Below are 26,537 nucleotides of genomic sequence, written 5' to 3'. Positions count from 1 at the left end.
CCAGTTCCCCTTAACTCCAAGAATGTCCACCCAGACCAAAGAGTTCAAAGAGCATAAAGGGAGGCTCAAGTCCCCTGATCTTGTCCCTAAGCTGGGGCTGTGCTCTGGAGGGCAGAGAGCTAAGAGAGATTAACAGAACACAAAGCATAAGACAGAGAAGATGGCACCTTGAACTCCTGGCCTTGTGCTTAATGCTGAATACTGTGTCCAAGTGATATCAGTGGTTAGGGCGAGAATGCCCACAACTACCTGCAAAAGGACAAGAGGGGGAGCCGCAGAAACTGTGTGCGCAGTGCAGTGCTGCTCAGGAGAGTCAGTGGTGTGCTGAGAAAGGTGAGGACCAAACCTCTTCACTTAACTCTTCATCTTTTATTTTTCTATAGTCAATAAGAATTATTATATAGTCAATAAGAATGAAGCACATCATTCTAGACTCTGATTAAATACACTGATACTGACTATATGATTTGGCCAAATTAATATTAATCAACTACCCAGAAGGTACCAGGTATTGTATGAGACAGGTCACAAAACTTTATAAGAGAAGGGTTGCTCAAAGTGAAAGGAAGCGTGTTTACAAGGTCACCAATTAACTTCCAAGACAAGAATAATTTTCCTACCAAAATATTCTTTATTTACATCTTTTATTTTATTACTATCATCGTCATTATCAACATCATCATCATCTTCTTCTTTGCTGTTGCGGATTGAACCCAGGGGAATTCTACCTCAAAGCTACATCCCCAGCCCTATTTTATTATATTTTATTTTATTTTTAAACAAGGTCTTAACCAAGTTGCTAAGGGTTTCTTTAAATTGCTGAGACTAGCCTCAAACCTTTGACATTCTGGTCTCAGCCTTCCCAAGTACTAAGATTGCGGGTGTGTAATTTGGTGTAACTTGGGTGTTCCACCAAGCCCAGCTGGTTGGCACCTTTTAGATCAAGTACCTAGGCTTCAACACCTTAAACTTCCAGTTCACCAAAGATCTCCACCAAACTGCCATTGCAGATGTATCTTCTGGGGCAGACAGAAGTGTTCGGTGGCTCCTGCACATGACAATGACAATACAGGCAGAAGAGGCTCCAAGCCTGCCCTCGAGGATGTGTTTCCAAGTTGAGAATTAGAAATTAAGATATATTCCAGAAAGGCACTTTGTGTTCCCTGTCCCAAAGAAGAATTTATCTCTTTTGTCTATATTTGGAGTACACAATCATTCAGATGCCATCGCCCAATTAGTAACATGGCCACAAAATTGTCAGTGAAGCCAAACCCTGCAGCTCTGAAGTTCCGAGGGTAATTATATGAATTATCAAAGCAAGGATCACAATGAATTGCAAGTGTGTGTGTGTGTGTGTGTGTGTGTGTGTGTGTGTTGCTGGGGTTTGAACCCAGAGACATCCTAACTCTAAGCTACATCCCCAGACCAATTTTATTTTTTATGTGGAAACAGTCTTGCTAAGTTGCTGAGGCTGGCTTTGAACCTGTGATTCTCCTCTCTCAGCCTCCCAAGTAGTGAGATTACAAGCTGGCACTACCACAATAGGTTGCTTAAATTCTTCTGAGGCCTCTCTCATGAACACTCGTGTCCTTAACAAATGTTAGAAGGCACAGTGTGGTTAACACTTTGAAGCAACTGTGACACAGGCCAACCGAGTCTTTTTGATTTTCAAACAACTTATTACTTTAAACAAAAACAAAGATCCTAAAAAAAAACTTAGAAACACGATGAAAAACGTCTCCAAGAAAAGGTTGTAGAATAAAGTTCTGAAAATATTTTTCAGACATGATAGATATATGACTGGCTGCCATGATTTCTTTTCAAATAGCTGCAAAAATAATGAACACAGATTTCTCTCCACTGGAAGTGGGCGGAATGACCCCCTGCCTCTTATCAGCAAACATCAGCTAGCCAAATCATGCCATTTTCGCAGGAATAAGTAGGCAAGTTTGGGCTGTAAATATAAGAACAAGAAAAAGAGTCAGGTGTGCTGGCCCATGCCTATAATCCCAGGACTTGGTAAGGTGTAACAGGAGGATTATAGGTTGAAGGACATCCTCAACAATTCAGCAGGGCCCTCACAGCAACTTATCAAAACCCTGTTGCAAAACTAAAAAATAAAATTAAATAGGGCTGAGAATGTAACCCAGAGGTAGTATAATCACCCCTGGGTTTAATCCCTAGTACCCCCCCCAAAAAAAAAGGAAAGAAAGAAAGAAGGGAAAGAAATGAGGAAGAAAGCATCATGACTGTGATGCTGTAGAGAAGAGGGACGAGAAGAGCAGTGCCCAGGTCCTTTTGGCAATGACAGGACAGAAGCTTCAGCACCTGCAAGCAGAGGTCCTTTCAGCCACCGTGAGAAAAGCTCTAGGGTAGTTTCCCACTGCACTCCCAGCAATGTCGAGCGAGCTGGCGAGCTCCCCTTCCACGTGGTCTGAGGGCAGCCCGCCACTCCTGGACACTCCATCCATTAGAGCCATGCCGGCCTCCCTCTGCCCTGCAGGCACGCCACCATCATTCCCACTGCAGGATGCTGACGTGTGAAAGTCTAGCTTGCAACCCGCAGTCCTGGGTCACCGATGATGACTGCCTTTGTCATCACTCTGGTCTCATTTCGAACGCCCCCTCCTTGGAGGGCGAGGCAAAGCCACCCTTTCTCAACATGATCCAGCCAGCAGCAGGAGCACCAACATGGCCCAGTCGGCCATCCGTTCCCTCATTCTTCCCTCTGCCCATGCATTTGTGTGTTGAAAACCTGCCTGCCCTTGGGCTTCGTGAGGACAAGGGTTCCATCCCACGTACCTTCAGTGACCACAATGATGCAGGAGGCAGCTAATAGCTAACTGCTTACTTACTCACTGTAACGGGAAATCTGTGCATTTCACAAGATAATTATAATCGACGATTTTCAGAAAGGCCCTTAAAAAGGCCACCTCTCACTGCGGCGCTGCACTCCACCACCCAGCAAAGGCACCCTCTTGTGACACCCAGGTGCCCGAAGCCTTGTCCTGTCAGAGTCAAACTCACTGACTGCCCCATGGTGCCAATTACAAGTAGCAGATCCCAAGATGAGAACAAGGCCTCAGGGGTCATCGGAAGCCTGGGGTCTAAGGATAATGAGATCCAACTTGCGTGCTGCTTGCTACATTCTCCTCTGTAGAATGAGGACAGTGTAGTCCATTGGAAGGCTCCATCCTCCGACGCAGGAGAGACTCTTTGAGGTCACTGAGCAGAGAGGGGCGTTGATGTAGAGGAGGTCTCGGGGAGAGTGTCCTGAGGTGGAGGGCAGGAAGGACCAAGTGCCTGAAATTCACCGAGAGCGCCCATAGACAGCGACTGTGAAGCCCCGGGGATTCTGCCTGGAGCACCGACAGTTTAGAGGTGACGAGAAATCACACATGACGACTACGTACTCCCGCAGGAGCCCACCTGGACAGCACGGCGGTGGCAGCAGGCTCTCGGCACCCCGCCCAACAGTGCAGCGACACAGTCAGCATAGAGCCGGGCATTGCGAGGGGCTGGGCTCAGTGACTGTACTTGGTTCACTGTGCAAAGTGTCCAGGGTCAGACCTGAGCTTGGGGCCACACCCAAGTCGAGTAGGCTGGGGAAAGAACGACACTGAACATCACAGGCTCAGGGGTTGGGGAAGGTCAAAGTGCTGACCCCAGGAACCTGCCTGCCTGGGCAAACCCATGACCCGGAGGAAGGCCAGGAGGTGAACACACGCCTAGGGCTTGCGGCAGAGGGCAACAATCACCATGTCTGGTGGAGAAAACGGCGGCAGGATTACGGGCACGGACCATTCAGGTCCCCTGTCTCCTGAAAGAGATTGGGGGAGAAGAGACAAGCCAAGCATGGGCCCTCAGAGGTGTCCAGCACAGGATGCAAAGAGAGAGAGAGAGGCACAAAATGCAGCCACAATATGACCCCAATTCTGTTTCAAATATAATGAATCACAAGAAATGTTTGGCAACACGTAGGGGCAGAATGTGGTCACTTGATTAATAAAGTGCACAGAACTCAAAGGTCATCTCAGCTCAGGACACTCTGGGCATGGAGCAGACAATCCGTTTGTCAAATGTTTATGTAACGCAAGCCATAACGAGGAAACCAAAGTGATTTTTAATCTAAAACCCACGATGCATACAGAAGTAAGCACAGCAGAGGTGAGGGCAGTATTGACCCTCAGTGTTGACAGCAAAGCCCTGTGCACACTCTCACTTTGTTGAAGGACTCTGTTGATGTAAACTTGCCCCCAAAGTGATCAGAAGCCAGTGCAGACAGAAGCTCTGCTTCTGCCACAGATTTAACAGTTTCAGGTTTCCTTGTTTGTCCCTGAGCACAAAATCACATGCAGGAAAGGAGAAAAAATAATAATAAGAAGAAACCACACCTGTCTGTTAAGAACATCAGAGGGAAAAGTCCAACCTAAGCAGTCAGGGGAGATTATGGGAGTACAGATCCCCAGACCAGATCCTGGGGTGATGGACAACTCCAACCGGGTCAGGAAAATCCTCCCCATCACACAGTAAGTTTATATAACTTTCAAAACTAAACTGTAAGGCCGGGCGTGGTGGCGCACGCTTGTAATCCCCGCGCTTGGGAGGCGGAGACAGGAGGATCGCGCAGGTTCGAAGCCAGCCGCGCTGGCGTAAGAGACCCTGTTTCAAAAATATAAAAAATAGGTCTGGGAGTGTAGCCTGGAGGTAGAAGGGCTTCCAGGAAGCCCAGTACCACAAAAAAAAAAAAAAAACCTAAACTGCAGAAATACTCCAAGGTTATTTATTTACTTATTTAGTGGGAAGAAGAGCTCGCAACCACTACATACATACACACAGGCTAAACTCCGGTCTCATAGGGCCGACAGAACTCACCAGAGAACACAGCCAGAGAAAGGAAATCAGACAAAGAAGTCCTGACCATGGCAGAATGATACCGTGTTACAGAAGACAGCAAGAGTAAATACTCTGGGTCTAGAAGACCAAGAGGTAAAATCAAGTACACTATATAGCTCTTTGTATAAAAAAAAGGATGGCATATAGATCTTCATATATAAGCCTCATTTTTACTATCAAAATTAGAAACTTTACTTATGGACATGGAGATGTGAGTTTCAGATAATTTGCCAGTGTCACAGATATTCTTTTGACTTTTTTTAAGCACTTAAAAATAGAAAATCCGGCGATACAGTTCAGTGGTCAGGTGCCTACTTCACATGGACAAAGCCCTGGGCTCCATCCCCAGCACCACCAAAGGATCAGGAAAGCTACTCTTAGCATCTTGGAGAAACCAGGGGCAGGGGCATATGGCCCATGGGTGTGCCAACCCCCTCCCTGGCATGGCATGGGGTGCTGGCAAAGACAAGCCAGGGAGTCAGGGTCAGCATCTGCGGTTGGTTTCCCTTTAGAGTTCCTTTGCAGTGCCATAACTATAAAGCTGCACAGAAACATCCCAAACTCCCTGTGCTGATAACAAAATCAGATTGTAGACTTCACCCAGTAGCTTCGGTTCACACTTGCAATTTCATTTCAATGGCCTTGTTGCTAGGGAGGTGGTGATGGCTGTGTAGAGTGCAGGCAGAGACAGGGGCTGAGCAGTCGACCGCCATCGCCACGAGGAGCTCGGCATGGGGAAGGCGCGGCGTGAGGCATCTGCTCTGTGAGCCCCAGCCACCGCTTTAATGCTCTCCTGTTCTTATCTTGTAGGCTTTCATATCGGACTGGGCAAGACACAGCTAATTGTGACACATGCAGGAACAGTGCATGCATTATCTATAGGTAGGTTCACCTCCTCCTCTCCCCGCTGGCGTGTTCTGAGTGATGGATGCTGTTTACCCGTCAAGGCAAGAACCATCGGGGCCATGCTGGGAGGATTCCACCAGACGAGAGGGAAGGACCCTCCTGGACCACAGGCCCCAGCTCCTCACACTGACGCTAGCCCAGGGAGGAAGGAGAGTTTGAGCCAGTTTATCTTGCCGACGTGCCCTTGTGGTTTCAGAGCTGGGATCCGTTTGATGGCTTTTTCTCTGGGAGCACATGGCCAGGAGCGCTATACTGTGGGCTTGTGAAAAGTTGTACAATATACGCCCTTCAGATGGTGCCGATCAAAGGTGGGAAAGTACACTGTTCGCCCGGGTGTGCCAAGGAGTGCCAGGGTGCTCTCCATACCTGTGCACCTGTGTTATTTCCTGGGACTCACGGGATCACGGTGCGCCCAGCCCCAGCAGAGCCCCAGCTCCAGGGCTCCTACACCTGTTGTTCTTCTTTTCTCTTAAGTTAATGTTTGTTTATATTATTAGCATCCACAAGAACACAGCAAAAAATATTTCAACAGGCAAAACCTACCTTAGGATTATAGCAATCATTTAGGATTATAAGACATAGTTAAAACCTTTAGTGGGGTTATTTATTTTGGGGGGAGATGTAATATTCACAAAATAAGAAAGCAGTGAGAGATGTGATGTTCGTGAAGTTCACGTTTAAGCATGAGACCAAAGATGCTTAGGTCGACCTCATGTCCTGGCAGCGTGACTAGTCCTGTGGTACATGCTGGGATGGAGGTGTCTCTTTGCCACGCTGATTCCATTTTCTTTGGCTGTATACACAGTAGCGGGGGCTGCCCAATCATATGCCAGTTCTGGGTTTCGTTTTGTTTCAAGGAACTTGCATACTGGTTCTCTCAATGGCTGTACTAAGTAATATTCCCATCCACGGTGTGCGGGGTCCCCCTTTCTCTGCACCCCGATGGGCTTTGGCTATCTTGTCATCTTGTTATGGTAAGGTGGCCGCTGGCTATGGTTTTGATTTGCATTTTTCCTATGGGTAGTGATGGTGAGGATATTTTTTCCAATGCCTGTTTGCCATTTGTATGTCTTCTCTTGAGAAAGATAATATTAGTAAATTATCAAAAAACAATTATAACTAGCTGGGTGCGATGGTGCATCCGCGAACTCCCAATAGTTGAGAGGCTGATATAGGAGAATAGCAGTTCTTGGCCAGCCTCAGCTACTTAGTGAGGCCCTTTGCAACTCAGAGAGACCCTGTATCAAAATAAAGAATAAAATATAGGGCTGGGGGTGTAGCTCAGAGGTAGAATAACCCTGGGTTCCATCCCCAGTGCCACAAAAAATTCAATTATAACTAAATAGTCACATATCTAAAAACATATAATGAAACCCCACTTTTCCCTACCCCCCAAAAAAACTTTATAAAGACCTTCAGAAACATTGTCCTCTATATGAATGAGACAGATACAGCAGAGCAGAACAGCTTCAGGTCACTCAAAGTCAACCTCATCCCATCATTTTCAAAGGAAACATACTGATATGGCCGTGCTCACCACCCACCCAGGAAGAGCACCCCAGATGGAGAAGAAGTCCTTTAACCAAAGGCAGAGCTGGGTCACCTGGAGACCCTAGTTGGGTACAGACAGAAGTAACCTCAGGTAGCAATGGGCAGTGGGGGGGCCACACCAGCATGTTTTACGCAGTGCAGCTTCTCAACTAGTGGTGATCTTTGCCTCCCAGGGGAAACTTGGCAAAGTCAGAAGAGACACTTGAAGGCCCTCTAACTGACAGGTGCTACTGACATCTAGTACGTAGAGGCCAGGCATACTGCTGATGCCTAGGACTGCACTGGATGATCCTAGAACAGTCAAGGGGTCTAAAATGTCAACTGCACTGAGGGTGAAAAGTTCACCCTATCCTAGGGCTCCTGGCAGCAAGTGGGGAGCCAGGACCCCTGCCGTAGCATGCTCAGCCCAGCAGGGTAAGCCAAGATTGTTCTTGGCTCTGACTCACATGGAGGTGGAAACCAAGAACCCACACCACGGTTATAGTGAGAGCTTTTCACGACCTTCGTATTCTGGAAGAGAATTTTAAATCAATGGTGAAGGAATATAACTCCAACATGAAATGATCTGTCGTGAACCTCAGCAAATTAGGGGATAAGGAGGATGTAGATCACCAGGCATGTTCAGGAGTTTAGCTTTTATTACTTCAAGAGCTAAAGCTCACCCAAGCCTTTTAATGCAACAAGGCAGACCTGCGCAAAGCCTTCCAGAGAAGGCTCAGAGAATGAGCATGTTCAGCCGAAACCTATTTAACATTTTGTGGCTGATTGAAAAAAGAATGTATTAAGACACTATCCAACATAACTGAAATAATTTAAATAAATTTAGCTCCAAATCCAGAGGTGACTTACAGAAAGAGTAAAACTAATCATGATTTAACAAGTCTGAGAAGGAAAGGAATTTTTCTCTTCAGGAATTAGCCTGAAGAGGCTACTATTTTGTATGATCTCACCAGGATTCTCTGTGCATCCCAACGCATCAGACAGATACTGGTCTCTGTCCAAAAGAGCTACAAGTGTCCAAACACCACGGGAGTCTTCCAAGATTGAGGACAACTCGCCAGGGCAGGATGGAGGCACAGGACCACTCTGCTTCTTTTACATGAAGCAGGAGATGCCTGTGCAATTGCAGACGCCCTGGCACTGCAGGTGGATTGTAGGGACAGTTGATTTCATGACATGTATCTTCAGAAACCGAACAGAGAGGAGGCCTAAGCAACCTCACAAAAAAGGCTCTTGCCTCTGTAAATGCAGAAACATCCCAGAGAGGCCCTGTTAAAGGAATGTGGACTTTGGAATATCCCTCTTTCAGGAAAGTTGTTTAAAATCACTCCATTCTACAGGTAACACACACACACACACACACACACACACACACACACACACACACACCTACCCCTAAAAGTTCTGTTGCAAATGGAACAGTTACTTGGGTTTCCCAAGTTTTGGTTCTAGAACATTCTACACAGGGTCATTTCAGCTGGATACTCTGTGACCCCACAAGTCCTAACCATTCAATCTTTCAGCTAGTGTTCAATGAAGATCTCTCTTTCCCCACCTAGGTAAACATATATAGTTCATCAGATCATTTCCCTAATTTCCCATAATTTAATATTGGAAATAATTAAGACTTACCAGTTACTCTGATGGGTAATATTGGGCTAGACTAAAGTTTTTTTGAGATCTAGGTAAATAGCAGATAAAAGAAGTATAAATGTACTCAGTTCAATTAACTGAAAACCCAGTCCACGGAGAGTCCTAAACAAACCTGACATGTACTTTTAATTCATTTTAATTTCAGCCATGAGAACTGAAGCCTTACATCTATATGATAGGAATTTTGCTAATGTTTGGCGGGGAGACTTAGATGCTTCCCATGTGTAGGCTCTCCCATGTTGTCTTCTATGAAACATATCTGTTCTCCACTCTGCAAAGTGCAGTAGTACACCTGCTGAGTGCTGGAAACTGATTTCAGAAAGTTTGGGGTGCACAACTTGAGTTACCCTGTTTTCACACCCAATAATCAATAGCACCCCGCTTTTTCTAAGGCCTCACAGAAATCACAATTGTTTCTTACCTCTGTTGTTTCGGTAACATTGAAATGATTAAGTCATCTTAGTTATAATCGCATAGGGCAACGATAATTCCAGGAGTAAATATAGCCTGACAAGCATGCGGCTGAAGCAGGACAGCTCGAGGGTCGTGCTGGACAAGAGCGGCCTGTTAGTCAGCGGCATCCGGCCTCGTGTGGTGTCGGGAATGCCAAGAGGAGATGCATGGCGTGGCTGAGTCCATCAGATTAGTAACGGGAACTTCAATTAGCCCCATGCAAATATCAGAGGCTGATATACTAGGAGGGATCAGAAACTGGTCCAAATCAACATGGCAGCTGGGGAGGCCGGGAGGGGAGAGATGTCCCTACTTCTGCCGTACGTCCACTAGCATCTTGCTTTTAAGGGTTATAACCAACACATTATATATGATATCACCAACACATTATAAGATTAATCTCAAGAAATAACAAAGCAACCGTGGGGTGAGTCAGGGAGTAACACCAAAGGAAGGAAAGGGTAAACTGTCAGGGTCTTGACTTCTTATTAGAGGCTCTGGTTATTGGTCCTATTTGATCCTTGGCAACTGCCGGCCTGCAAACAGTTCCCACTTGTGGTGGGCAGTTTGTGCCCATCCCAAGCCAGACCAAGGTGACCTCAAAACAGATGACTAACAATGCTCCGACCTGACCCCACCTGCCTTCCATTTAAACACTGCATTTCCCTGGAAACCCAGCTGGCCTCCTGGAGCAGTTATAAGGAGCCCTGGATTTCCAGAACACTCTGTGCCCCAGGTGACCAGAAGGCCGCCATGTTCAAGACCCAGGTGCCTGCAGATTCATCAACACAGCCCTGTAATAAATGTGGGCCTCTGCCACGGGTGGCGGGACATAGTTCTCTGTAAAAAATGGTTCTGTCATGGAAATATACACAACTTGGAAAAGAGCATCGAAAGGACAAAAGGGCTTCAAGCAATTTCAGGAAAAAGGCTGCCAGGACCAGGAGCGGAAGGGAAGAAACATTGAGCTGCCAGGGTGGCGCTCAGATCCAGGTGCCCGGAGCTCGGGGCAGAGTTCCCGCCCTCTCTAATGAGCAGATATCCATTCACCTTGAAGACCTGCAGAATTGTCCCCAGGGATCCCTTCCAGCTCTGGAATCCCAGAAGCTTCCTCGTCACAATGATGAAAAACTTGAGAACCCCAGTGGGATGTGTACATAGGAGTCGAGGTGCAAATAGTCACAAGGCATTTCTGCAGCTAAAAACATCCATTTCTCCATTGGCAAACTGATTTCCGTATTTGGCAGAGAACCGATAACTCTGCGCAAGACCAAGGAAACGCCGTGTACCGAGATTGAGATTTGTGATCGCTGGAACTTACGAGAGGGTTGACGGAGTTAATTCTTCTCCTCAGATGACATCCCTTTGATTGGGAGCTAGACCTATTGAGATATTCAAATTAAGAAAAGCCTCAGCAGGAAGGAAGAGTAAAGACATTCAAGTTGAAGTTTTCTTCAAGTGAAACTTTTCTGTCTTATCAGTCGTATCTCCTGTCAAAATATGCTCTAATTAGTTTAGAGGATGTTTTAAGGATAAATTACTAATATCATCTTTGCTCATCATCAGCAGTCGGAATCTTTTGTCTCCGGCCTCTCTTAGCAACTCCTTTGTCAGACCCATCTGATGAGTCATGCTGCCCGTGACTCATCTTTTGTTCGAGCTTTGATTCCGAAAGGAAAAATGTGAGATACCCAGTCAAACCCACCACTTCCCTCCATGACTGAAATGGTTAATTAGTAAAATAATACTGCGGGAAAGTGACCTGAATTATAATGTGTATGTATTTTTATGAAAGTCATGGTGTGCCAACTTCAATTCAAAGGCTTTTGGGGGATGGAAGCAATATCTAAGAGATAAATGAGTGCTGATTCAGATTAATTAAAGAGCATCATTTCCAGAATTTCAAATGTTCTGGCGAAGCCTTAGCATGGCGGGCAGTGGTTACAGGACCTGAGCGACTGCACTTTCCAGGACACTGTCCCAGCCTGCTCCATTTCTCCACCATGGCCACCATACAAATGGCCTCCAGGATGCCGCTAGTCACCTGGTGGGACAGTGAGTGGGCTGGGCACCAGAATGGATGGGCAGGCCAGGGCCCGCCCATGTCTTTTCTTCTTTTAACCCTGCAAGGGGAGGGAGCTCCTGGAATGTCCTAATGTCTATGTCGTACTTTCATTATTTGATAAGATCCAGGACGGTCAAGTGTAGACAGAATTGCAAACAACCATTTTGATACAATGTCTATTCCCTTTCCCTTGGATACTTACATGCAATTGGTGAACAAGCACCATCCTAGAGACCCTGAGAGAGAGCCTGTGCTCAGGCACTAGGAGATGGGCAGGAGGCTACATCTGACCTAAGACTCTCCCGCCACATACCCCTCACCATGAGACCCTTCAATGACAGTGGCAGTGGAGCCTTCCTACTGCATGCATGCTGCACAGGTGCCAAGAGAGGAATGGAGAGGGAGGGGAGAAAGAGGAGCAGAGGGGGAAAGGAGGAAGGGAAGGGGAAGGAGAATGAAGAGGAGGGCTCTTACTGTAAGAAAACAGATGCAGAGGCGCTGGATCACCATGCAGGGATGCCAGGTTAGGGAACACTGGGATGCATTCTCTAGAGTCCCCTTGGCTAGACAGTTAGGAACCATAGCACCTCCAAGGACTGAAGAGGATGCCTGGGGAGACAGGACGCTCTTCCTTATAGCAGCTGGGGTGTGGCCCAAGACATCACAGGCTGAGACTTCTTCCTAGGGGGAAAAGCTCCTCAGCTGTGCACATTCCTTCCCCAGATGGCTGGAGGATATCAGGAAAGATGAGGGGAAGACCCTAGCTTTATGAGATGGGATAAGGGGCACACAGAAGGAATGGATGCATTTTCTCAGATCATCCTAGGTGATGTGCTAGGTCGTCAATGAGTTCGCAGTCTTCCAGACAAGCATGTGCAGTGATCCTTCACTGACTTCAAGCATTCTTCAGAGGAGCGCTGGTCTGGGGGGGTGGCGAGCAGCAGAGCAAGCAGAAGGGGAAGAATCATGACTGATGGTGATTGTGTCTGTAGGCGGAGATGGGGCCAGTCGCAGCAGGTCCGGAGCCCGCAGGAGTGGCATTTCTGCACCCTGTGTCATCTGGTGAACCTCTGTAATGGAAGTCCCCGTTCCAGTCTTGCTGCAGTTACTACGCCGCATGTTACCTTGCTCCACAGCACGATGCGAGGACATGCCTCCTGTAATGTTTAGAGTAGGAAGAAGACAGCAGGGAACCCCTGGCCAATACGTTACACAGTGTTATTCTCGCATAAGGAAATATTTCTTAATAAAGCAAATTAAAACTCAGGGGAAAAAAAAAAAGAATGATTTTGACAGGCTTCAAGTTTCCCCTTGGAAATTCCCAGCACTAATAATCCGTGTTCCTTTCCTATTCTATTAGAATTCTAAAAATACAGAATTTCTTTTGCTCCAAGATGTAAGGATTGAAGTTGAAGTCACTTTTAGTGAATACCTTGCTTTCCTTATAGAGATGTTATAAAACTGATTACAGCCCTAAAACTAAAAACTGATTGCTCATCTCAACATATTGTTTGTAAAGCAATTACTTAAAATTTACTCAGCAGAGAAAAACTAATTATACGATAACCCTTATTTTGGGTTATGCCCAAAGGTAAAAGTTAAGGAACCTTTCACGATGTCCAGAATAGGATGAGAGAGCTACCTTGTCAGATTCCAGGGGAATAAATGTAATTCATTTTTAGATGAATATGGAGATTTCTCTAGGGGCTAAATACAAGATTCAGTCTTGCCACAAAGCTGGGAGCAAGTGGTATGCAATTTTCTGGGGAATTTCCACAGTGATTAGAGGATGCGATGGTCCCTGAGTCAGTGTGGGAGATCTTCCCTCTGCCTGTCATCTTCCAGAGCCCTGCTCCCGAAGGTGGCATCCTAGAGGCTGGGACTTACCCTACTCCCTGATAATGGCTCTGTGTGTGATAAGCATTATGCGTTCTGGACATCACTGGGCGCTGCTCTTTGAGTTGGTGTTAGGATGCGGGGAGTTCTTGAGTATGTGCAAGAAGCCGAGTTCAAGGCTGGGGCTCAGGGAGGTCTGATACCTTGGCATCTTGATCCTGGGAAGTCACCTGCTTTTGTGCACAGAAGATGCCCATCTTCAAAATGAGAAGGACAAGGGAGGCACAGGCTGAGGTCCCAGCCTTGCCCTGGCACCTGAGTGGCTCAGCACAAATGGCTGCACAGGACGTGGTCCATGTCTCCCCCTCTTGCTGCAGTTACACCTCAAAGATAGAAGACCCTGCACTCTGCTAAGGCCAGGGACAGCAGTGTATTGACTGACTACACTTAAATTATTGACCCCCTCTAATTAGATAATGTCTGAGCACTGTAGCTTCTAGGAGGGTAACATAACATCCTTAAAGCAAACATGATGGTCTAGTTAGACAACTAGTCTCATTACTGTTGGGGGAAGTTTTGCCAGTGGAGATTATTAAAGTGACTTGGGACCACCTCCACCTCCACAGGGCCATGTGTGGGTCCCTGACCCCTGTGCATCTGACCTGCCCTTGGACTTGGGAATTAGATGAAGCCTGGCACCAGAGAAAACAACAGGCAGAACAGACAGCCAAGGTGGAGCACGGTCAAGCAAGATCTCCGCTGGGTCAGGGAGCAGGTACAGAACACAGTCAGGAAAGCCACTGTCTGAGTCCAACACTGGTTACTCCAGAGGATAACTTATAATTAGGATATCTGGCTAATGCTTTTGTGAGAAGCTATAATCGTAATTTCCTTGTCACTGCAAACCAGGCAAGGAGGAAAGATCTTACAGTTACAGTATTAATATTTCTGATGACCCATTTACTTCTGGTATTTTAACCCTGATAGCGACTCTTTAAACACACACCTACTATGTGATTGTGCGCCTACTATATGAAAGAGTGCTGAGGGAAGTGTACAAAGCTTTGGTAAATAATTTCTAGATTTAAAGTGTTAAAAAAAACAGCAATTATAAGTTGCTAATACTTATGGAAAGGGATCCATAGATTCTATACGTGGATAGATAGAGGCCCGTGACATATGTGTCATATAATAAGGCAAAAAAGCAGAATTCTTTAGATACATGTGAAACAGGAAATAGGACAGCAGTATTGTGCTGAGACTAGAAATGAGGGGATTCGGTCGAGTTCATCTGTTCCTTTCAGTTCAGTAAGCAAAGCCAGCATCCCGGCGCCCGGCACGGTGCTAAATGCACCATAGACAAGGGACGGACCCAACATGTTCTGCGCCTCGATGCGTTCATTTGCAGGCCCAGGAGAAAACAGCTGCTGTCCTACACAACACATGCTCTAGAGGAACAGGGACAACAAGCGGGCAGAGGAGCGGTTCCTCAGGGGGTGTTTGTGTGTGACCAGAGGGGTGGACGGACGTGGCTAGTCTGGGATACCCACTGAGAGAGGTGACTTGTGACTTCAGCTTTGAAGCATGAGCAGGACTGGACAAGGCATCCGCTAGTTTTCCTGAGAAAGCGACTTTCGCGATTGGGAAGTAGAAGCAAAGTAAGAGAGAAGGAAGGAGACTCACTGCTCCAGTGACCGGGAGAAAACGCTAGGGACTCGAGCAGAGCAGCGCTCAGTCACAGGGGAAGGGCACAGGAGGCTGCGGGGGGCAAACCACTGCGCCCAGCTGGTGGACGGCCAAGAGGGGCGACCCAGCTGGATTTTGTTGGGTCTGTGGCTTGGCTTCCTGGGGGAGTCACAGCCATCAGCCACGTGAGGGAAGAAAGAGGAGCAGATGGGGAGAGAGCTGGTTGGGGACATGTTGGATTGAGTGCCCCTCAGCTGTTCCCATGGAGATGTGTTCAGAAAAGAATGATGGGTACTTTGGGTCCTGGTCCTTTCAGGAGAAGGTGGCTACGGTAACGTAGATAAACAGAGGCCCAGGAAGGCAGGATCTGCCTCAATTTCCCCAGCTCAAAAGGGAGAAAACAGGAATTGGTTCCGCTTTCAACCTCCTCTAAATAATGCCAGTGTTGCCCAAGGCACTAAAGTAAAGCTAGCCACACTGTAGCCAACATCGTGGGACTTCACATGTAGTGCCTTGGGGACATTATTTGTACTATCCAAAGTACTAATCAAAAGCATCCCGCACCCCAACATTCTGGCTTCCCCGGGACTTCGTGGCCATTCCTCAGGACCACCCCATGAGTGGAAGGGCGTCTCCCACATCCTCACATGCTCCACAGTTGCAGAAGCGCAGGTCCCCAAGGTGAGCTGATTTATCCACAGTGGCAGAGCGTGAGTCAGTGCAGAGCCACCACCATCAGCACTGGGACTCTGTGATCTAATTCAAAGAGAATTAAAAGTGGAAGCCTGTCTCCACAGCCCATGGCAGGGCCGGGCTGCAGAAATCAAAAGGTTTCAGATCTTCTTCCACTCCAAAAAACAAGCAAATGCTTGGGAGCCAAACTCACCTGCTTTTAACTCTTAACTGATGCAGAGAGGATCGGAGAAAGAGACTTTGTGTAAAGCAGGCCTCATAAATGAACCAGAGGAGTCTGTGATAGCTTACGAAGGAAACTGGATGGGCCTGAGGTTTTCTGTGAGCATCAGGCACAGTAGACACTGAAGAAGCAGAAGGGTCCGTGTTCTGCCACATCCCAGGAAGAGGTCGGGAGAATTGTTACTGCAAAGCCTCGCACGGGCCCTGGGGAGGGAGGGACCCTCGAGGGTGGGCAGATAACCGCCTGAGCCTTAGTGCGCACGTTAACTTCTTCAGAAACACATAGGATATGTTTTCTCAAGACAGTCCACATCCTCCAAATTAATTTTAAAGAGAAGTGAGTTAAGTCTATCCAGTTGATACTCATGGACTGCCACGTGTCACAGAGGGCATGACCAGGGTGTTGCAAAGCTTTGCAGGTGGCAGGGCCAGTTCCCCTGGATTTCTAGACATAAAGTGTTGTCTGCGCGACTCGATTGTGAGGAAGAGAATAGAAATGCCAGCAGAAAAGGGAGCTGCAGATGGGTGCACTCATGGTTTCAGGGCTCAGATCTTTCAGCAGCCCAGGGGTCTTTCCACCCTGCACGATGGGAGAGCAGCCTCATCCAGCACGGGCTTGCCTGGCCAAGGCCCGCAGATTCATGCTTTGCTTCTTCCAGGCTGGATCTGGCTGAGGAGCAAGTGTGCAGTGTGATGCACACGGCCCCTGGCTTGTGCCCTACAGCACTAGATCACACCCATCCACTGGGCAGTGCACACTCGGCAGTGATATCCAGGTGCTGCAGGGAGGCCTAAGGGACCATGGTCTGCAGCCCAGACTTCCTGTCTGCCTGCTATGGCTGGTATCACCTTGGAAGGCAAGTCCAAAGCTCCTTGTAGAGACACACTACTTTTAGTGGCACTTAGAAGCAATATCAACCAGAAACACCAGTATGGTCCCAGACCCTCCTCCAGGGCACAGGAGAAATGCAAAGGTAAGAACAGGCCCACAGCACCAGGAGCAGCTGCCCAGAATCAGGCTCACCGTGAAGATGCAACGATCCTAGCCAAGATCTCCCTGCAGAGACCTGGCAAGACAGAGTAGGGACTCAGGAAAGGGAAGCCACGATCTGAAAAGATCCCAGTGCACACTGGGGAAGATCTTCAGAACGTTCACTTCTGGAGCCAGGCCACAGACTCTGCCAGCAGCCATTCCTGCAAAGCCACGCCAGGACCAGCCCTGTGTGTCTGAGGTCGGGTGGGGGCTGTGCAGGTGGGGCAGCAACAGGGCTCTGGGGGACAGAGCAGGCCAGTGCACAGGGATGGAAGCCGAGGCAGGGCTCATCCCTAAGGCTCTGCTCCTGTGCGTTCATTCTGGATTTACTACGAGGCAGCTGCCGTGATTCGGGCCCTGTGGTCGGTGCTAGGAACTGAGACACGGAATCACTCTTCCCTGGTCATGGCACCTGCCATTCAGGAAGGTGGAGGCAAAATGACTCAGAAACAAATACAGTCGCTCTTTGTGGTTAACGCACAGGAAGAGCTCAGGAGGATGAAGGATGAGAGGTGAGCTGGAGGAAGGTGGTCAATCAGCACAGACTATTTAGACCTAGGGGAGAGTGGGATGGGGAGTGCTCAGCCATTCAAAGAGCCAGGAAAGGCCTTCAGGTGGGGCATGAAGAAGGCGGATAGAAGGCAGAACCACCCCGCACACACATGGGCAGCTGGTGTAGGGGAGGGTGCCTGCCAAAAGTGGGGCCATCCCTCTCCACGAGGCAGGGCAGCAGGGCCCCTCTGGACAATTCACGGCCCAACAGAGAGGTGCACTAGAGACAGAGGAGTCACTGCCCCAGAATGCCCCAGTCCTCGACCTCAACAGGATATAAGTGTTGCTTTTTGGGGGCCATTTGGATGCTAAGACCAAAGGGACTTTGCTCTGCCAGCCAGAGCTGACCAGACTACAAGTCTGGTATTGCCCTGCTCAGCCAGCTGTCTGCTTCAAACCCTTCTGACCTCCTGCGCCCCTTCCCCATGAAACGCAGTCCCAGCAGACAGCAGCGCATGAGGATCCATGTCCTCGCTACCTAGCAGCGTGCACACCTCCTCGAAGTTTGCCTGGCTAGGGCAGCACCACCCTCCCTCAAGCAGATGCAGAACAACCGGCACAGGAGGGTGGGGAGTGCTGGCCACTCTTGGCTGCCTCCGGCACCTCGCTGCGGACACATGCAGGGGGCGGTGGATGGACTGTGGAGTGCAAACAGGACTCTGCTAGACAGATAAAGTCCAGTTGTTTTGTTAACAAGAACTCAGATTAGATTACTGTGACTACATGGTTCCACTGTGTGATAAATTGGTTAATAACAGGATTTCCAAGGTAGTTACTTAAATGCAAATTCAATAATGACAGGTACCAGGATTGTGCTGTTAGCCTAGAGGATGAAAGTGCCTGCCCTCCCTTCTAATACCCCGGGCAGTTGAAATGGCTATGGCCTGAGGCCTGTTTTGAATCGTAGCTGAGCACCTTGGTAAAATTCCTCTTATGTGTGTCCACAACATGCCACCTCTCACAGACACAACTGAAGGGCCCTGTGTGCCTCGTTGAGCGTGCAGGTAGAAGGGCTCTCTAATAGACATCTTTGCGTTAGCTCTTGCACCCACTAGAAAATAAGCGATAGCCGGGCGAGTGGAGGAATAAACACACCCTGAATTGGATCAGAAGAATTGTGGGAGAGTTGAGGGAGCTCTTCCACGGAGCATTTTGGGGTGGGGTCCTTAGAATGATTCAGTGAGACAGGAATTATGACCCCTTGAAGTGAACAAAACTGAAATTTAGAGAGGAGAAGGCATGTCCCTTGAACCCTAACCATACCTGCAGCTCCAGGGCAGAAATCCCGTATGTGATGACACCAAGCCACAGAACCAACAGTGGAACTTCATAACTTCAGCAAAGCCTCAATACCCACTGTCACAGTTGCCCTAAGAGAGACTGTTTCTCTGCTGTCGTATAAACTAGATTAGCGACACTTGAGTCCCCGAGGCTCCAATCCACTTCCCTTAAAGAGGCCTTCAGAATGGGGGAGGGAACAGGCGTGTTTTAGGAGTAGTGGGTAACTAGCCATCAACCTCTCTGACAACTTGTTTAAAACATTTTAAAGTAATATTATAGTCTTTGACAATAAAATGGAGCCCCGGATGTTAAACATCAAATGGTCCATTAGAAAGGGCTGGAACCCTTTTTTAAAACTCCAGATAATATAGCTTTGCTGTTTTGTCTTTCCGAAATGTCAAAATTTGGCTAGGATTAATGTTTCTCTAAATCAATAGGATTTCATGTTTATAGATGGTTTACGGGTCCACTGGTTATAAAATGTTATGAACTCGTGTGTTATCATCAGCGCGGAGCCCGTGCTGAAATCTACTGACATTTAACCTGCCATCCAGACCAGACAGGGAAGGATGACAGGGCAGATTTCTCCTGAGCCTGGCTGGACCCTGTTTCATACCCCAGAGATCCTGGGGAAGGGCTGGAGATAAGTAAAAAGGAAAGAAAAGCTTCCCATTGTGGGATCATCAGAGGAAAAGGAAACTGGGTGGGGGTACTGCAGGCCAGTAAGTACTTAGGAAGCTGAGGCAGGAGGATTGTAGGCTCAAGGCCAGCTTCAGCAATTTAGTGAGACACTCAGCAACTTATTGAGACCTGATTTCAAAATAAATAAAAAAAAGGGTTGGGGGGGTATAGCTTAGGGGTAGAATGCTCCTGACTTCAATCCCCAATACCAAGGGGGTAAAAAAGAATACAAGGCGCCCAGGCATCCTGTCCCAACTGCAACGGGTCCTGTTAGGAGTGAGATGTGGGAGACCTAAAGCTCTGCTTTTGAGAACTGGGGAGAAGGGAAGACTTCTGGCAAGTAGACTGCAATCTTCAGAGAAATTTCATAAGAAACAACATATATTTGGAAAACTTCTTTAATCCCATTTTTCTAATACAAACATCACTCCTGGCAAACGTCCTTCCACCCGAATACATGTTTACACACCATGGCTTCAGTGGTGTAATTACAACTGTGTGTTGTTTTTACCAAACACTATCTATACTGCAGCCTGAAAAACTGTGTTTGATAACCACCGCGTAAGGTTCAATGGTGTTGGCCGGGTAAACACGCTGTTCTCCCCAGCGCTGATCGGACACTGCGGCTCTTAGGAGCTTTTCAGACGAATGAGATCTTGCAAGGAGAATGAGAGCCAAGGTCATTCCGTTTCGCAGGGTTTTCAGGTGAGATAAACACATTTCTCCGATTCGGTGGCTCGCTGCTCCTACCCTTGCCTTTGGTTACCTGGGTCCCCCACGAAGCGCGTGTGCACAGTCTATAGGTGAACAGTAAGGTTATTCCTTTCCCCATCTCTCAGTTTTGAACAGACCGAACAGATATACTCACCTTGACACCAACAGTATCTGCAAAGAAAACTCTAAGGGGTGGCCCATGAAGACAAGTAACATTATTTGGGGGAGAAAAATGAGCCTATGTGAAATTCTTCACAGTGGCCTAGAGCTGAAACCTAATAGAGCCAATTGCTTAATATAAAACCATAAAATACGAGTGAGCAGGACCCAGTAGGATCTCGCCAGATCTTGCTGTCCCTGGGGGAGACATCAAGCACTAAATTTCTCGCTCTGTCTTTGCAGTGTGGAGCTGGATTTTAAGCAGCAAGAAGACAAGCTCCAGCCCGTGCTGAGGAAGCTGCACCCCATCGAGGAAACTCAGGTCGCACCCACGCCTTACACCCCAGAGACTTACTCCTCCACGCCCAAGCAAAAATCCAAAACCGAGTCTAAAAAGCATGGAAGATGGAAACTCTGGTTCCTTTAAGACTCATGGTGTTTGGGGTCTCACGGCTGTCTTCAAAACCCACTGGAGTGAAGCGAGTCCTTTTCCAAAATGAACAGGACGGAGGGAACAGCGGTGCCGGTTCACGCACTCCCCGCTTCTCGCCCTGCGTACCAAAAAGGCCTTTGTTTCCACAGATCATTAACGGAGCAAGGTAGTCACTGGTCACACCTTGCCGACTGCTCTTGGCAGCGCGCTGATGGGGGATGTAAAACCCGAAATGAAACTTCCGTAGCCGATGCTGATAAGTTAAAGTTCTAATAACCCCCGCCCCGGTCCCAAGATCTGCCAAGAATTATGTTACCAACCTGCAAAGCGCAGCAGGCTGTTCCTCTGCACACGGCCAAAACTCAGAATTACTTCCCAGCCTTGATTTATTTACTTTTTAAATAATGAGAAGAAAAGGCAAGCCTTATGTTTGCAAAGGACTTCATTATATATATTTTTTTATGTTTCATTTTGAAAATAAGCAGGGGGCGAGTGCAATTTTCAGCACATCCAATTCCGGAGAAAGCACAATTTTTTCAAGTGGTCGGAGACCATGAATAATCTCTAAAATGTGACTCTGTATATCTGCCTTTCGTGCTGTAGCGCTAAGCCAAGTAACGGCATCTGGGTGTCACATTGACACCTCGACTTTAGCATCCTCTTCATCTCTAGACCTTCCACATGGTCCCTACTCATTCCCCAGATGACCAGCAGCCAGGAGTCTCCCAAAGTCAGGACATGCCTTTAATCACTGCAAGTTGACAGGGTCAGAGCTATCGGACACTAAGCTTTCTTAGATCTCGTTTTTAATCTCTTGGTACCCAAAGGCCAAATGATAAATTCTGGCAAGAATCTGAAGACACACAGAGAGATACGGGATGGATGACACAGTCACCAATCCATTATGGGCTCTCAGCCATGGCGGAAAGCATTTTTTTGTGGATCAATCCTCGGAGACATCGTTTGCCCCTGAGCGCAGCCAGACCTCTTCTACATTCCGTGATGCTTCATAACACCTGTGCCAGACCTGACCATCTCAAAGACAAACGGCGTGTTTCTTTTAGCTGCTACCAATGGACAAACTTACTGTTGCCCACATTTAGCCTATTAGTAAGTTGTACTCAACGACATACTTAGGGGAAGCTGTGAATCAAATGTTTTTAGGTATTTTTTAAATCCACGGTAACACTCAGAGTTCTCTCTTGACTACCCACGGCAATGGAAATCTTAGTTCTTTATTTTTCCACGCATTTCTTTGCACCTTTGCAAGTATCCTTTTTATAGAAATCAAACCCAAATAGTCTATTAATGAGTTTGTCTATCAATTTTTTTGCTCTTCACAATAGGAAGTAGGGATCTTATTTTGCCTTTTTTTTTTTTGTACAACTTAAATTTTGAAGAGTTTTTGTGAACATCCCAGAAAACCTAGTCTTCACGTTCCTGTCTAGCGATTTCATAGCTAATCATGTGCTGCCAGGCACACCGCACTGATAGGTGCCAGCCCCACCGTGGCTCCTGAGGCTCAGAGGACGTCGGCCTGCTGTTCTCAGATCGGAGCGATTTTTTTTGCCTTGCGTTTCCCTCCCAACTCAATGGCAGTTCCATTTCAATTCTAAGCATTTCAGTTATACAAGAACCTAGTGATCAGTAAGTAGATCAGGACTGGGAAAAGACTGAAGAGTATTTGTGCAAGCAATGTTTAGGGTTTCTTCAAACAATCCTGCAGAGGTGATCTTTAATTTAACAATTTAACACACACACACACACACACACACACACACACACACACACACACCCTTTTGTAGAAACACTACATTAGGATGCAATTCCCTGACTCATAATTAACAGAATTGGGAGATATTTTTGTCCAAGGATTGATGAACAAGGAGCAGCAGCTTGTACCATGAAGGAAGTGCAATTGTTTCATGTGGACTAAAAATTTAAAGACCTGTTTCATGTTTTTATACTATTTTTAACTAATGTTATAAAATGTTTGCAACAAGTTATCTATAGCTTATGTTTCAGGAATCCCAATGATCTGTCTATTGAAATAAAGTTGTTAGCAGCTTCTAACTCCTGCTACACTGGTGTGCAAACAGAGGCCAGACTGCAGAGGAGAGGTCACTGTCTCCCATCAGTCTGGACCCCAAATCGAAAAGATTAAAATTCTCAGAGCCAAAAAGGAAACTCCGAAGATTAACGAGTTCTTTCTTAAAAACAAAAGTATGTTCAAAATCATTTCATTGTTTAGTTGCAAAGAGTTCACTGACAGATGGCTATCCTTCTCTTGAGAGGACTTCAGAAAAAACTTTCATACAATGCCAAGGTAAAAATCGTACCGTGTCCCCTCATATGTAGATGTACATGTGGCATTACGTATAGAGATTAAATTATTATACTTGTCATTTAGTTCTTTATTAATTTTTAAATAAAAAATCAAAAGTCCTGTTTTGCATGACTACCTTATTTCATAGCCTCAATAATTTGAGAAAATGAAAGCAATCTGAGAAAATGAACAAGGAAGGCGGGCTGTTTGGCTAGAAGGCCTTGTGCTGAGTCTTGGCAAGGTGTGAGGCCATGATGTGCCCTGGGCACTGCGCAAGTCCTGCCTGCCAGAGCCGGGAGGAGACGGGCCGCCGTGCTCGCCTGGCACTACGCCCCTGCCGAGCTTGGCCGCCGGGAAGACAGTTTAACTTTAAACAGAATGTGGGGCGCCTTTCAGGCTCATAGTACCATGTGCCTGACTGAGGTCTACTTTTTGAAAATCCTCCCAGAAGATGACAAAGCCCATCCACTATTGCCACAGCAACCACCCCCCACCCCAGGACCAGGGCAAGCAGTTTCTCTCTAGAGCATCCACTGAGCAAGGTCCCAGCCCCAGGGTGCTTGCCAGTTCCTTCCTTTCTTTTCTCCCACCCCAGGTGGAAAAGAAGTACCCCAGATAGGCTGTGCGCCTGCCTTGATAGCAGACAAGCTCAGCACTGGCCCAGCATTCAGGGCGGTCTTGCCTGGACGGCCCCACTGGGTCTGCAAGAGCAGGGTCCATTTCCAAGGATGAGGCTTGCAGAACTGGACCAAGGACCCCGCTGCCTTCACAAGTTCCTCAGGGAAGAGAAGGGGACAAGGCCAGGGCTGTGTGCAGAAAGGAGAGGAAGGTCTAGCAGACCACTGGGGCAGGAGGGAGGAGCGTTCCAATCAGCCCAGAGCCACCAGAGGGGCCAGCTCACGGCCATAGACTCCTGAGATGCAGCCTGGGCCACGGAGCCACCCAGCTTTGAGGAGCCAAAGGCCAGGGTGCCCGCATCTGCTCCTTCAGTCGGAGATGCTCAGTCCCCAGATCCATCAGAGTACAAGTGGGGAGGGAGCCAAGGGACAAGGAAACCTCACTACTGTCAGAGGGCTTAAGTGACTAGCGGGCGCTTCCTGTGCACAGGCAGCTGAGCACACCTGGATGCTAAGTTATAAAGGATGGCACAGCCCACGGCCCGGGTTAGCAGGCAGCCACCTGTCCTCAGGTAGGAGAGGAGAGAATGTCTGCAAAACCATTTCCTTGGGTGGGGAGATCACCGCAGCCATGTCAGATCCAAGACTCCCAGTCGTTCACTAAAATTGAGAATGTGCTGTCTGATACGGTGTTCTCCTTCCTGCCCCTGACAGAACAGAGCCAGAATGAGAAGCAAGGGCCTGGACTCTTCTATTCTGTGCTGCATGTAACAGCATGGCATGTTGATACAGCCCGCCACAACAAATTGATTGTGGGGCAACATTTTTAGCAGTCCGCAGAATTGGCCTTGATTACTCATCGACACAGTTTCAAGGGTGCGATGTCAAAAAAGACCATGGCAGCCATCCCCACACCAGCACATCGTCCATGGCCGGCACACTGACAGAGGCTAAGTGTGCTGCCAGTTTATTTACTGGAGGTAAACAGCTAACATGATTCAAAGAGTGGAACATCCTGCTGGGTGAATTAGCGCAGAGTCACCCTGTTATAACGTAGATGAATATGCAGAAATTACAGGGTATATTTTACTCAGCCAATGACACGGTTTTTATTTCCTCTTCTGTAAACCCACCATTAGTGTGACCAACCTTGAATGAAGTCATCAGGGCCATGGGAATAGAAAAACAGGCAAGAAAATCTGTTGTGCCAACCCCAAATAAAAACGAATTTAATAAGGAAGTGCTGTTCACAGGTACACCTGTGTTCGGGTGATCTACAGAAAATCTCAAGACTCAGAAGTAGATATGCTAGCAAGTAGTACAATTAGAGAAATTGTGTATCCTACTTGATTACAAAGCCAGACACGCTCCATTTAAAACATGTATGGTGTATTTTTGTTGCAAAGGAAGACTGTAAAGATAACAATTTTAAAATGTACATCCATAATTCACACATTTCTATGTAGTCACCAGATCTCTGTTTAGAAGGGGAAGTACCTGGCAAAACAGAAGTCCCATTAATACTGTATCCCATGGGAAGAGGAACCACATTCCTGGTACTATTGCTGACAGCATCATGGAACCAGTCATTAGGAAAAACATACCCAGGTAAAAGTCTTCTTAACACCTCAACTTCTTAAAACCCATTTTCAGCATTTACTGGGATTTTTTAAGTAGAATCACAGTTATTCACCACTTCTACTCCCTTTATGCCAAAACGAGCACTCTCCACACAAAGATGAAAATCTTTATGACATAACAGAGCAGTTTGGCTTACCCAAGACAGACCTATAAACTATTTCCTGCTTGCTAACCCCCTGGTTAAGTTTGTGCCCACCTTGTCAGGGAGGTTTTTGTCCCGGTCTTCCTCTAATCTACATTCCCAAGCAGCAAGAGTGACATTAAGAGGTAAACGCATACATCTCCGCCAATATGAATCGGGAGGGCAAGGTTACGCATACTAAATAAAGAAGACAAAGAGTCTCCAGCAGGATTCTCTGTCGACATCAGAAAGGGGACTTGGATGGGCAGGCAACAGAGAGCTCCTCCTCTACCATCCAAGTTTCAAATGGTAAACGCCCTTCTTGAAGTATGCTATGCTGTCACTGCTCGTTAAATAATTACAGCTTATTCAGAATATTTCTTTGGGGGATTTCTTCCATGACAGCTTTGTTTTTCAAAATCAGGAATTTTTTAAATTCTTTTTATAGGCCCTGGAGATGCTAGAGTCGGGAGGGGAGAGCTTCAGACCTCAGTCTTGTTGTCCCTTCTGCAGACTTGTGTTTGAGGTCAGGGCTGAGAGGGTGGGAGCACAGAGCGCCTTAAGCCTCGTTTGTCCTGGATGGTGTTCTGTGTTCTAGAGGCTGTCGGCTGTTCGATAGAAACAAGGGTCCAGATGGGGAAGGCGGAGGGTGAGTGTACGCCGTCACACCCACTTAAGAGAACATGCAAGGATTTGTCCCAAGAAACTCCAGAGGGCTCTTAGAACACATGGCGCCTCCAAGCTGGGGCACGCCGGCCAAGCACTTCATGAAATAGCATCCAGTGCTCTGCTGATCCTTCCACCTCCAGAAGACCTAGAATTTGGTCCCCCATGCAAGTTATTCAAGATGGAAACGAGAGAGGAGACCTTGCCCAGGAGCTACCTCCTAACTAGGGTTGAGTTCAGGGAACAATTCACAGTCCTTTTTACACCTGCTGAAATGGGCCGCACCCACTGGCATCATGATTCTTGGGCTCACAGCGGGGACTGAGAGCTCTGGTCCCAGGCCCGGGCTCCA

General features: G+C 47.4%; 2 protein-coding genes across 11 annotated transcripts in view; one reads left to right on the top strand and one right to left on the bottom strand.

Annotated features, from left to right (window-relative positions):
- Positions 1–20,808, top strand: part of INSYN2A (inhibitory synaptic factor 2A) — a gene marked incomplete at both ends in the record, with an annotated part of 38,221 nt that extends 17,413 nt beyond the window's left edge. The window contains 2 exons of the mRNA XM_080694989.1: positions 5,707–5,778; positions 20,625–20,808. Coding sequence (XP_080551115.1) covers positions 5,707–5,778; positions 20,625–20,808 — 256 coding nt within the window. The remainder of the gene's footprint in view (positions 1–5,706; positions 5,779–20,624) is intronic.
- Positions 1–26,537, bottom strand: part of DOCK1 (dedicator of cytokinesis 1) — a gene marked incomplete at both ends in the record, with an annotated part of 504,224 nt that overhangs the window by 278,575 nt on the left and 199,112 nt on the right. The gene's annotated exons all lie outside the window — the stretch shown is intronic.

The sequence above is a fragment of the Muscardinus avellanarius genome (genome assembly GCF_963383645.1).
Source record: "Muscardinus avellanarius genome assembly, chromosome: 4".
In the NCBI taxonomy this organism is placed as follows: Eukaryota; Metazoa; Chordata; class Mammalia; order Rodentia; family Gliridae; genus Muscardinus; species Muscardinus avellanarius.
This window is presented reverse-complemented; position numbering and strand designations above follow the sequence as displayed.